General features: G+C 41.0%; 2 protein-coding genes and 1 pseudogene across 4 annotated transcripts in view; all 3 read right to left on the reverse strand.

Moving 5' to 3' along the window:
• LOC132834271 (cell migration-inducing and hyaluronan-binding protein-like) overlaps positions 1–13,138 on the reverse strand; it is a 238,697-nt gene that overhangs the window by 135,955 nt on the left and 89,604 nt on the right. The gene's annotated exons all lie outside the window — the stretch shown is intronic.
• The window catches only part of LOC132834270 (inactive cell surface hyaluronidase CEMIP2-like), a 184,724-nt gene continuing 172,196 nt past the window's right edge, over positions 611–13,138 (reverse strand). For both annotated transcript variants that reach the window (XM_060852976.1, XM_060852975.1), the window contains exons 23-25: positions 11,160–11,320; positions 6,368–6,477; positions 611–898 (exon numbers count right to left, since the gene is read on the reverse strand). In XM_060852976.1, coding sequence (XP_060708959.1) covers positions 702–898; positions 6,368–6,477; positions 11,160–11,320 — 468 coding nt within the window. In that variant the 3' untranslated portion in view covers positions 611–701. The remainder of the gene's footprint in view (positions 899–6,367; positions 6,478–11,159; positions 11,321–13,138) is intronic.
• LOC132834445 (U6atac minor spliceosomal RNA) lies at positions 9,476–9,591 on the reverse strand (annotated as a pseudogene).

The following is a 13,138-nucleotide window of genomic DNA, read 5'->3' on the forward strand; positions in this document are numbered from 1 at the left end:
TGGAGCTCTTTAAATCCAAATAGTTTTTAAGTGTCTCTATTTTAAGAAATGAGAGAGTATGGTCTGTACAGACCATGGTTAAATCAAACCTAATAAGGTTGATACAATAAAGCAGCTGTGCTTGTACCTCATTTATTACAGAACAGAAGCTATGAACGACAGCATGATTTCAACATTATAAATCCTTGGAGGACTGTGGGACTGTTTCAGCACCACTTAGAAGTCTTGAACTATATAACCATTCAATTTTTCTTCATTTCTTATATTCACATGAACAAGATTAGACTTTTTCTAACACGTTCTGGAGAAAAAAATGCATAAAACTGAACAAACTTTGGTAACTGCATCTGTTTTATATTTTGAATATCACAGACACTTTTCCCTTCAAAGATTATCAAGCACTTGAACACTCTTTGGTATAGCAGTATATGTCAAATAGTTGAGTTTTATCTGTTTTAACTGGACCATGTTATAGATGGTATTTAGTTGTCTTCTATCTACAGAGGCAAGGAACAAGACAACACCAATAATAATGCACAGCCACCACTACTGTCTAGCATACCATTAAATTAAGCTCATTTACCATAAAGATATGACAAATACTCACTGCTCCTGTACATAATATATTTATTTATAGCAATGATACAGAAGTTAAAGTGGCAACAATTTAACAGATTCTCTGCCTTGTTTGCAGTTATAGTCTAGTTTGACAACATCAAGTCTTGGAACAACTTTAAATCTTTCCGGTTCGCCTTTGTTTTCCCAGAGCAGCTGTATTCACTCAGTTTCAAAGGAACATAATGCTGCAGGGAGGCAGCTAGCTGAGCAGCACTGTGACTTCGAATTTTAATCCATGCTGGTTTCAGCTGACTCTTGAATCCCAGCATAGCAAAACTTCCTAAAATCAAAAACAAAATTATCATTAATTCCTGACTTTCATGAACAATGTTGGAGGCTGAACAACAGAATCTGAATATTCTCAGTTCTAGTGGGTCTAAGCATGTTTCTGTACAGGAAAATGTTGGAAACTTATACAGAATAATAATATCAAAATGCTCTCAAGTCAGACAATACAATGTTTAATAGTGATCAATAGTGTGTTTAGGAAACCTGGAGAAGAAGTTGGTCATTGGTTGGCTCAGTAGTTAGCACTGCTGTCTCAGAATGCCAGCAACCTGGTTTCAATTCCACCCTCAGATGGTTATTTTTTGCTCTTTCTCATTACAGGTGACTCAGAACAGTGCTGGGTTCGAATACACAGTTAAATTTCTCATGAGTGGATTGAACCCTGTCTGCCAACAGCAATTGATGGAAAATCATTAGCATGCCCATGATTTCTCAATTTACATGCCCGAAGGCAAGGCTTCCAGCAGGGACCACATATTTGTCAAAAAAACCCTATGATTACTGTTGTTTTTGTATCGTCATGCACTTCCAAGTAGAATTGGGCAGCATGATGGCTAGCACTGCTGCCTCACCGCAGGTACACTCGTTCAATTCCATCTCGAGCAACTGTCTATGTGGAGTTTCCACATTCTCCCAGTGTCTGCATGGGTTTCCTCCAGGTGTTCCAGTTTCCTCCCACAGACCAAACATGTGCAGGTTAGGTGGCCTGGCCATGCTAAATTGCCCATAGTGTAGGTTAGGTGGATTAGTTGTGCAAAATGCAGGGTTACAGCGTAGGGATGATGGGTCTGGATGGGATACTGTTTGGAGGGGCAATGTGGGTGCCTCCACACTGCAGGGAATCTATGACTCGGTCTTTTGAGCCTCCTCTGCCATTTTGGATCCCAGCTACCCATCTACCTCAACACCATATGCCCATAACTCTTGATATCATTGATTATATCTATTTTGGACATACCTTATGTATGAAGTAGAAAAATCCAAAGGATTACAACCCTCTGAGTGAAGAAATCCTTCCTCATCTCAGTCCATATTGCCTGCCTCTTACCCTGAAACTTGGTCCACTGGTGGAGCCTAGCCAGCAGAGGGTAGACATTCTTACTGCATCAATGCAAAGACAGATAAGTGACAACTGAACAGGAACGGGTATTTTCAAAAAGCTATCGTGACGGTGAAGCTGATCATTCAGCCCACTTATCTGAACATTCATCCTAAAGTTGGCCTTTCCCTACCACAGCATTCATCTGCCAACTTGACAGATTTCAGAGCTTCACTCTTCAACTCAGAAACATCAACAGATATTAGTCACTCTGTGATATGCTTCTGGATGTCAGCCATTAATTCTATTTCTGGAAAAATATGCAAAAAACAATTAAAAACCTGTATATAAAAAGGCAAATTAAAAATAGCCGAAAACTTTTCAAACCACAAAATCCACACTCCCATCAAGAACACAACATAGAAGCAAGAGTTGTCCATTCAGCCGGTCACACTTGTGGCTGATCTTAGGCTTTTGGGCCTACTCCCCATATCCCTCAATTCCCTGAAAGATTAAAAGTCTGTCTGTTCTTGCTTTACATATATTCAACAATGGAGCATCTTCAACCTTCTCTGATTGAGATTCACAAACTACTGAGTGAGGATATTTCTTCTCATTTCAGTCCTAACTGATCACTCCCTTATGACCGTGATGCCACATTTTAGGTGCTATTGACCATGGAAACCATAAACTCCAGAGAGTTTCAGGTAGGAGACAGTGAGGACTGCAGATGATGGAGATCAGAGTTGAGAGTGTGGTGCTGGAAAAGCATAGCAAGTCAGGCAGCATCTGAGCAGCAGGAGAATCAACATTTTGGGCATAAGCCCTTTGTCAGGTTGAGCTTATGATGAAGGGCTTATGCCTGAAACATTGATTGTCCTGCTCCTCAGATGCTGCCTGATCTGCTGTGCCTTTCTAGCACCACAGTCTCGCCTCCAGAGAGTTTCAGCCAAATGTACTCAGTTTCTCATTGAAAGGTTCAGCTCCTCATCTCAATGATTTTAACAATGTTAACAATATCAAATTAGCACTATAGCTGTAGTAAGCCAGAGGAATCACACTAAACAATCAGGTGCTACCTGAGTGAGTGCAAAGAGGAAGCTTAGATGTGGAAGGTTACAGTCCCGACATGGCGTCTGACTGATTTCCAATCCATGCATTTTAATCAGTGAATTCTCCCGGTTATGTGTTTGATCCAGCTGATTATCTACGCCCAGGGACATGTTTATAAGCCTTAATGGATTCAAAACTGTCAGATTTTGCATGCATCTGTAATTTACATACACCAGGCTTCCAATGACATGGAATTTACTTATTTATTTTTGTGAGAACAGCCATTTGTTTTATTGCCCATTAAAAACAAAACAAAATGTTCAGATCCTATTAATGCATAGGAGGAAATATGCATGTTACTATATCAACAGATGTTAGAATTTGTTGACTGATTTGAAACTTGCCAAGATTTTCAACACAAACACTGGGTTTGTGTGATTATAGTTTGAAATCTGTGCAACTTCCTTTCTGCAGTATAATTTCAAACACTACAGAAACAAAAGGCGTAACTTCCTTAGTAGAACATAGTAGTTCACATCAGTGACAGCGGGGTTCCAGAATGAATACTAGCTCACACCACACAGCAGGATGTTTCGTCATTCAGTCACGGAATGGAGAACCACTGGCATTTACTGTCCATGCCTGTTTGCTCTTCAGAACAACCTTTTCGAATCACTGTAGTTCACGTGGATTAGGTACACCCTCAATGCTGTTAGGGAGGAGGTTCCAGTATTTTGACCCAGTGACAGTGAAGGAACAGCGATATATTTCAGGATGGTGTGCGTCTTCAAGAGTAACTTGCACATGGTGGTGTTTCCAAGCATCTGCTGCACTTGCCTTTCTATGTGGAGGTCACAAGTTTGGATGATGGTGTCAGGGTGGATATGGGAAGCATTCCATCCCACTCCTGACTTGTTCTTTGTACCTGATAGACAAACTTTGGAGATTCAGGAACAGTGGAACTCACTGCAGAATTTTCAGCTTCTGACCTGCTCTTGTAGCCACAATATTAATATAAGACCACAAGACTTAGGAGCAGAAGGAGACCAATCAGCCCATCAAATCTGCTCTGCCACTCAATGAGATCATAGCTGATCCGACACTTCTCAACTCTACTTTCCTGACTTTCCCTGACAATCTTTGATTCCCTGGCTGATTAAAAATCTGTCTCAGCTTGGGATATACTTAATGACCCAGCCTCAAAAGACATCTGTGGGAAACAATGCCAACAATTCACTACCCTCAGAGAAGAAATTCATCCTCATCTCTACCTTAAATGTGTGACTCCTTATTCTGAGTTGGTGCTCTCTGGTTCTAGGCTCGCTCACAAAGGGAAACAACCTCACTGCATATACTCCTCAGGTTCCCCAAACATCTTCAATAAAGTCACCTCTCATTCTTCTTGACACCAATGGAAACAGATCCAATTACCCAACTTCCTGTGGACCGAGTGAACCTTCTCTGGACAGCCTTCAATCCCAGGATACCTTTCCTTAGATAACGGACCAAAACTGTTCACCATATTCCAACTGTGGTTAGGCTACCACTTTGTATAATTTTAGTGAAACCTTCCTACTTTTATACTCCATTCGGTTTGAAATAAAGGCCCACATTCCAGTTGCCTTCTCTATTGACCACTGAACTTGGATGCTCGCTTTTTTATGATTCATGGATGAAGAGTCCCAAATTCCTCTGACCTGTGGCTTTCTGCATTCTTTATTTCCTTGAACTGATGTTAAGCTTCTTGCCAAAGTGCACAACTTCACTCATTCTTTTCCATCTACCACATGTTTGCCGACACTTAACCAGCTTATATTCCTCTGCAGATTCTGTGTCATCCTCACCACTTGGTTTCCCACCTATTTTATCCACAAACCTGACTATAGTACAGTCACTTTCTTCATCAAGTTATTAATACATGCTGGTCCAATTCAGTTTCCAGTCAATGGTAATCTCTAGGATGTTGATGGTAGAGCATTACATGATGACAATGCCAAAGAAAATGACAGGAGAAGATGGTTTGTTTCTTTATTTAGATGTTCATTGCCTGCACTTGTGTTGTATGAATGTTACTTGTCACTTATCAGCCCAAAGTTAAATGCTGTCCAGATCTAGCTGCCTATGGACATGGCTAATTCAGTGTGAATGATGTTGAGCACTGCACATTCATCAGCAAAGATCCCCAGTTCTGACCCTCTGTCTGCACAAGTCTTCAGTACTATTGCTGAATTATTGTTGGAGCACTTGGCTAATGCAGTATTAAGTGCATTCAACAGTTTCTTGATATCATGTGGAGAGAAATGAAATGGTTGAAAACTGGCATCAGTGATCATGACGACCTCAGGAGGAGGCTGAGATGGATCAGCAACTTGGCACTTCTGATCGAACACGGTTACAAATGCATCAACTTCGTCTTTTGCACTCCCATCAACGAACATGTCACATAACATCAGGTTATAGACCAACAGGATCAGACTGGCATCGCAAAAGCTTGTGATTTCAAATAAGTCTGCTGGACTGTAACCTAGTGTCGGGTGACTTCTGACTTTGTCCACCCCAGTCCAACAGCAGCACCTTCATGTCATGATATTTGTGGAGCATCAGCCTCCAGTTAATAATTCAATTATCCACCATCATGTACAACTTGATATGGCAAGACTATAGAGTTTCGATCAGATTTATTGCTTAGCTCTGTGAACAGTTTGTTGCTTCTGCTGCTTAACATGCAAGTAGTTTTGTGCTTAACCTCACCAAGTTAGCATCCTTAAGGTTTGCCTGATTCTGTTCCTGCCTTGCTCTCCTACCCACCCCCTCCCCCCGCCGAGATTGGATCCTTAGGCTTGATGTTAGTAGCAGTGTAAAGTTCACAGATTGCGATGAAATACAATTCTGCTGCTGCTGGCAACTCACAACACCTCTTAGATGGCCAGTCTTGGGCTATTCAGAATTTATTCCATTTGGTACTGTAGTGGAGGCTGATAATGAAGATGGCCTGTGTGAAGATTCAATTTTGTCTCCAGAAGGATTGTGAAGTGGTCATTCCATCAATAGTGCCATGGACAGATTCATCTATGGTGGATAGTCCAGGAAAGATGAATAATTGTTCAGATCATCCAACTGAAGAAAATCAGCTAAAGATCCCCTTTCAGTTCATCCAGCTAATCCTTCCACAAACAACTCATATTTCCCAATACACCTCTAACCATCTTTTAAATACCAGATACAGTCTTCACACAGATATATTAGGTACTGATGATTCATCAGTAATAATGTGTTCTCCATATTCAGTAATTAATTCAAGAACATTTCAAACACATATTGTTAATTTGAAAAACAAGAATGGAGATTCAGCACAATCTAAAGCATCACCTTCTTTGAAAAAGTTGATTGGTTTTGCAGCACCTAGCCTCAGAAAAGCTGAAGATACATAATTTAATGCCCAGCCTGAGTCTCCTCTTGAACAGACGAGAGCAATTGACCTGCAAAACAACAGAAACATTAACAGAAGATGAAAGCATTGAGAGAGATGATGACAGTTTATTGTTAACACATTTATAAAACATCCTGAGGATGCTTTAAATAAATTGGGAATTTATCTAAAATAATAGTGTTTGTCCAACACACGTGAGTGCATAGGTAAAAGGGTGACTCACTATATTTGGATTATCAGCAAGAACTGAATATTTTACCACAAACTAGATACAAATGTTAAGGCTTTGATGAGAATAGAACATAGAGCATAGAAAAATACAGCGCAGTACAGGCCCTTCGGCCCTCGATGTTGCGCCGATCTAAGCCCACCTAACCTACACTAGCCCACTTTTCCTCCATATGCCTATCCAATGCCCGTTTAAAATCCCATAAAGAGGGAGAGTCCACCACTGTTACTGGCAGGACATTCCATGAACTCACGACTCGCTGAATAAAGAATCTACCCCTAACATTGGTCCTATACCTACCACCCCTTAATTTAAAGCTATGCTCCCTCGTAATATCTGACACCATACGTGGAAAGAATGAAACCTCTTAAACAGTTGATTCAGAACCAAAGAAAATGGGTGCTTCTCAGTTTGGCAATGTACTGATGTCATACTCCAGGAATCTATCCTGAGACAACTATTTTTCTATTTGTACAAATGCCTTGAATAGAGGCACAAAACAAATGGTTTTAAGAGCAAACTTCGATACCAAAGGGAGCATGGCAGCGCACAGGAAAGAATACAAGAGGATACAGTGGGGTAGGGATGGGGAACCAAGTATCAGCTGCAGCTGAATGCTGAGGAACATGAACAAGCACATTTTGGGAAACAGCAGTAAAAGGATATGCATCTTAAATGGCAAGATTCTGTACAAGGTCCTGGAGAGGAAACATTTCCCAATGCAGATCTCTTACACAAAAACGGGAAGAGCTGGAAGCACATCAGCATTAGGCAAAACATCACAGAATCAACATCATGAATTCATATCCTATTTCGGACTAAAGAGTTGAACTAGTGAATCAATAGAATTAGGAAACAAAATGGGAGGACAGTGGGGTAATAGCCAGATATATAAAGCATAGATAACAATGGACTAAATTCTGGATGATTTAAATGATTATCTTGGTTAAGTAATAGAATTACAAATAAAGAACAAAGGATGTGAGAAAATGAGAAGATTTGTAGAAGTGGGAAGGATGAAAAATCTGGGGATTGGGTTTGGAAAGTGAGAGACCAGAGTGAAATGGGAACCAGGTTTTGAGTTTTATATCGTGGATTACTGTTATATCATTGTGTAATTTAAGTCATACATGATATGGTCAGCTCACTCTCCTAAAGGAAGAAAGAAATGAAGGAAGGAGCGTTTGGAGTCAGGGATTAACCAAGCTCATTATAGACAAGAACGGACATTTAATCCTCCATAGAAATGTTCGCTCATTTCTTCCCGTCACAATATCAAATGATTCCAGAGTTTTTGGCCTTCAATGCTCTACCTTGCAGACTATTCCAGATGTTGATCTCATTGTGTGACAATTTTTGTTTATTGCCTCATGGGATGAGGATATCACTGACTGGGTCAGCACTTATTGTCTGTCCCTAGTTGCTCTTCAAAAGGTGATGGTGAACTGCCTTCTTGAACCGCTGCAGTCCATATGCTGTAGGCTGACCCTCAATGCCCTTAGTGAGGGAATTCAAAGATTTTAACCCAGTGACACTGAAGGAACTGTTATATATTTCCAAATCAGGATGGTGTGTGGCTTGGAGGGGAACTTGCAGGGGGGTGGTCTTCCCATGTATCTGTTTCCCTGTCCTGCTAGATGGAAGTAATCATGGGTTTGGAAGGTGCATCTAATGATGTTTGGTGATTTTCTGCAGTAGATCTTGAGATAGCACACACTGCTGCTACTGAGTATCAGTGGTGGAGGGAGTGGATGCTTGGGCATGTGGTGCCAATCAAGTGGACTGCTTTGTCATGGATGGGGTCAAGCTTCTTTAGTGTTGTTATGGGGCTGCAGTCATTCAGGCAAGTGGGGAGTATTACTTCACACTCCTGACTTGTCCTTGTAGATGGTGGACAAGCTTTGGTGAGTCAGGATGCAATTTTACAGTAGGGTTGTCTGCTGCACCCAGCCGTCATCGACTGGAAGTGGGTGTCAATAAGCCTGGAGCACCCGACTTTCCTGAACTCAGTTGTGGTCAAGGAGAGCTTTCTCCTCCCCATCCCTCTCCTTGGAAGACTACTCCCATTCTCCCAGTTCCTCAGTGCCTATCACATTCGCTCGCTGCCTCTTCTGATAGTGCAGAGCACAGCATGTCAGGAAGACGCAGCACTCTGTCCAGTGCAGCCTGGCGAAAGTGAGGACTGCAGATGCTGGAGATTAGAGTCAAGAGTGTGGTGATGCAAAAGCACAGCAGGTCAGGCTGGAGGAGCAGGAGCATTGACGTTTTGGGAATAAGCTCTTCATCAGGTGCAGCCTGGTCCATGCAGTCACCTTGGTGTCTGTGCCTGTTCAATGTGCCCTTGAAGCAGCCTTCCATACTGCCAGTGCACCCTGCAACATGAGCCTGTGCTTCCTCAGTGACCTAGCAGTGCATTAGAGAGGAGCCACAATAGTCAGGAAGCATTTGCAGGTGCTGGATGGTCATAGGCAACAATGGGGTCAGTCAGAGCAAAGCGATGAGCTGAACTTGTCAGGTTCCCCCCTGCTGCTTTTCCAAATGTTGAGCTTGTTTGTTCAGTTTGGTAACAGAGGAGGCTGAATATTAATGAGGTGAGTTGGGTCATCAACGTGGTGTTTAACAAATGATAATCCCCATCATAGGCAATTCCTCAACTACTTTGTGAGAATCTCGGCATAAAGAACTTTTTTAAAATTAATCTATCTTTCTAGTCAACCAGTTCAGAGATGTTATTACACACCACTAGAGCAGGTGGGACTTGAACCCAAGCTGCCTGGACAAGGATAGGGACCCTACCACTGAGACACAAGAGTACCTCACAATAATATGGTAAATGTCACTAAGGAGATGGAATGCTTTAACCATTGTAAGGCCAATAGGATGCCTTCCATCCTGATCAAGGTAAGGCAAACCTTCTGTCCTTTCACACAATACAACATCAAACACAAGGTGGCGTTTGCAGCTTCCAAGGAGAGATGGTCCTAACAACAAAGTTAATTTGATTTTGCCTTATCATAGCCCACATTGCTCAGACCCCTATAAGATTCCGCTCCAAATACATCTGAGAAATGAGATTTAATTTCAGATTATTAGGGAAGCAGATGCTGATTGAAATCAAATAGAAAATAGAGCCCTCAGAGGTCAGAGTTCAGTAACACAGCGGTACAGGCTGGGTTGCAGGTGCATGTGAGTGCAACAAAGACAATCTAAAGGCTGGATTTAGCAGCTTCAGAAAAGGGAAATTACTGTCTCTGTTTCAGTTACTTTGAAGAAACAAATTAACAAGAACTGGCCATTTTACTGAAGACCAGGTAAGTGGATTCAGGCTGGCGGCTATGGGGTTTTGGTTTGGGGGAGGCCTGGGGGTGTTGCGGGTGGAGTTAGGGAAGTCAAAGCCTGGACAGTGCTGGAGAGTGGAACCCTACCTGAGGTAAAGAGAGTTTCGAAGGATTTTCTGACTGAACAAGATGCTGAATACATTTGTCAATGGAACTGACAGAAAATCCATGAAATCTATCACATTTGATGTATCATCAACAACATAAAGTATAAATTATCAATTTTATCAGATACAATATCTGTTAATTCAAGATTAATATGCTGATTTTGGTTTAATTATAAAGTAAAAGCAAAAGTCATAAAACAAACAAATCTTGTGCATCAGTTTCTTCCACTGGGATCATTTGGTTCATTTCAATATATTGCTATCCCTGGACCACCACGTGTCTCATAAATCTCTGCAATACACTCTCTCATTTTGCATCTTTCAGGGTTGAGAAAGGCTAGGATTTATAGCTTTTCCCTGCAACACAGACCTTTCACAGTCAGCATCAGATTAAAACTACATTATGGAAGTGCTTTGACAGCCAGCTATGAGAGCAGAGGCTTAGCTAATCCAATGATGGTCTAACCATTGCCTTGATGCTAAACATAGAGCAATTCCATTTCTCCTTTAGTTGTCCTCAAGTCAAAAACACAGGAATGAGGGAACTGATAGGTCCTTTAATTAACACAAAACTCAGTTTCATAATCTTGAGGTTTCCAATATTTGACATAATTATACATTCTATTTCTGCATGAAGCCAAGTGTTTTGTTAACAGCAAACAGTTTAGATACTTTTTGGTACTTATAAGATGTTTGTTGAGTCTGCTTTTCTGAAAGAAAAGCTTGTTTTGTTTCCTTCTTATGATTTTCCTGATCTGTTCAAAATCCCAGGCCCCAGTAGAATGCCTTGCATGCTATAGTCAGACAATAAGACAGAGCTATTTTAGTTCCTATGTACAGAAGCATAAACAGTCTTGCCACATCTTCCAGTACCTCAGACTCAGTGCTTTTAGTGCATACATGTTTTTTTTAAAAGTATTATCCTTGTTATGCAATTCAACTCAGACCCTGTCTTAGTAGACTAGAAATAATTTGTCAATCTGTCCGAATCATCACAGCTGTTTTCACAAAGACAGTTGGCAGTTTATGGAAAGTAGATTAGTGGCCATCTGCTTACCTTTCTCGAATGGTTGCCTGGATGTAATTAGCAATGGAGTCAGCTACCTGCAGAGTATGGGCTGTGTCAAAATACTGCCTGCTCAAAATGTCTCCAGAACAGGCGTCGACCAGGACAAACAGCAACCCTGCCTTCTCAGACAGAAAGACTTCATCATTCACCTACGGGAACAGTATAGCAATTCTGTTAAAAAAGGGAATTCTTGGGTTTCAATAGAATTCAACATGAAATTTTCTGAAGGAATTCAGAACTACCAGTTGAGATATGTTTGGGTTAGTTTGGTCAACCTAACTCCCAATTGGTTGAAAAACAATGAATTATCAACATTTTTGCCAGTCACCGCATTGAGATAATTGCTCAGGCCTCATAGTTACCAGACCAAATGATCCAAAGAATGTGGTTTTAAATTCCACCATGACAGCTTGAGAATTTGAATTCTGTTTTATAAATGCTGGAAATAAGAAGTTGGCATCAATAAAAGTGCCCACATTTTGGATTGCTATTTGAAGTTATCAGTGTCCTTCAGGGAAGGAAACTTGTGTTCATTATCCAATTTGGCCTACATGTGACTCCAATCACACACCAATTCAGTTGCCTCTTAACTTCCGTGTGAAAGATTGAGCATTAATGCCAGTGAGTTTAACACTAACTTTCAATTGTAACTAAGGATGGGCAAGAAAGGATAGTCTTGACAACATTCTGAGGACTAATCAAAAATATGTTACAATATATAGATCTGAAGTTTAACATTTTTGTCAAGCTATGGCCCCAACAAGGCCCATTCCTAACAACGTCCCCTTTTTAAATACAACATACCAGATCTCATTGAATAGAGCAGCAGACTTAGAGAGTCACAGAGCGGTACGGAATGGAAACAGACCCTTCGGTCCAACTTATCGAAGCCGATTAGATATCTTAAATTAATCTAGTCCCAATTGCTAGCACTTGGCCCATAAACCCTTCCTATTCATATACCCATCTAGATGCCTTTTAAATGTAGCAATTGTACCAGCCTCCACCATTTTCTCTGGCAGCTCATTCCATGCATGCACCATCATCTATGTGAAAAAGTTGCATGTTAGGTCTCTTTCAAATCTTTCCCCTCTCACCTTAAACCTATGCCATCTAGTTCTGGACTTCCCCACCCCAGGGAAAAGACCAGATCTATTTACCCTATCCATGTCCTTCATGATTTTATAAACCTCTATGAGGTCACCCCTCAGCCTCTGACACTCCAGGTAAAGTAGCCCTAACCTATTCAGCCTCTCTTTCTATAGTTCAAATCCTCCAACCCTGGCAACATCCTTGTAAATCTTTTCTGAACCCTTTCAAGTTTCACAACATCCTTTCTACAGGATGGAGACCAGAATTGCACACAATATTTGATGGGCTGAATGGCCTTCTTAAGCTCTCATGCTTTATATTAGCACAGAAAAGTGTCATTTCAGCTGATGTCATTGGAAAGGAAGAAAATGGGAGGTAAATTAAACAAGAGAAAAAAATGTAACGACCCTCCTCTATGGCTCCTCACCACCTCTCCATTTACAAGTCTCCAGTTCAACCTCCTAATCTTCATCTTCCGTCATCTTACACAACTCTTCACCATCTTGATTCCCCAAGTGACTCCTGAAGTCCTCACCCAAGAAAAGAGGTCAATCTAATTCTCCAATAACATATCACTGATTCCGGATAAAATGGAAACAAACAGAAAATTCCATCCATGAGTTAATGAAAAGAAAGAAAGTACAGGGGTTTTGCTAAAGGTTGTCCCATTGCTAAGACATTGAAATATGGTTCGTTTGGCCAATGACGTCTTACGTATTAATACAGCTCTGAAGCAGCTTGTCATAAACTGGGTCATTTAGCACACAGCTGGTTCCTCTGTATCTTAGTTCTAGAAAACTAATAACATGTTTATATTACAGAATGTCTTCAAGTAAAACAAACTTCTGTAATTAGCTGGAGCGCTGGGAGCCACA

The sequence above is a fragment of the Hemiscyllium ocellatum genome, chromosome 39 (genome assembly GCF_020745735.1).
Source record: "Hemiscyllium ocellatum isolate sHemOce1 chromosome 39, sHemOce1.pat.X.cur, whole genome shotgun sequence".
NCBI lineage: Eukaryota > Metazoa > Chordata > Chondrichthyes > Orectolobiformes > Hemiscylliidae > Hemiscyllium > Hemiscyllium ocellatum.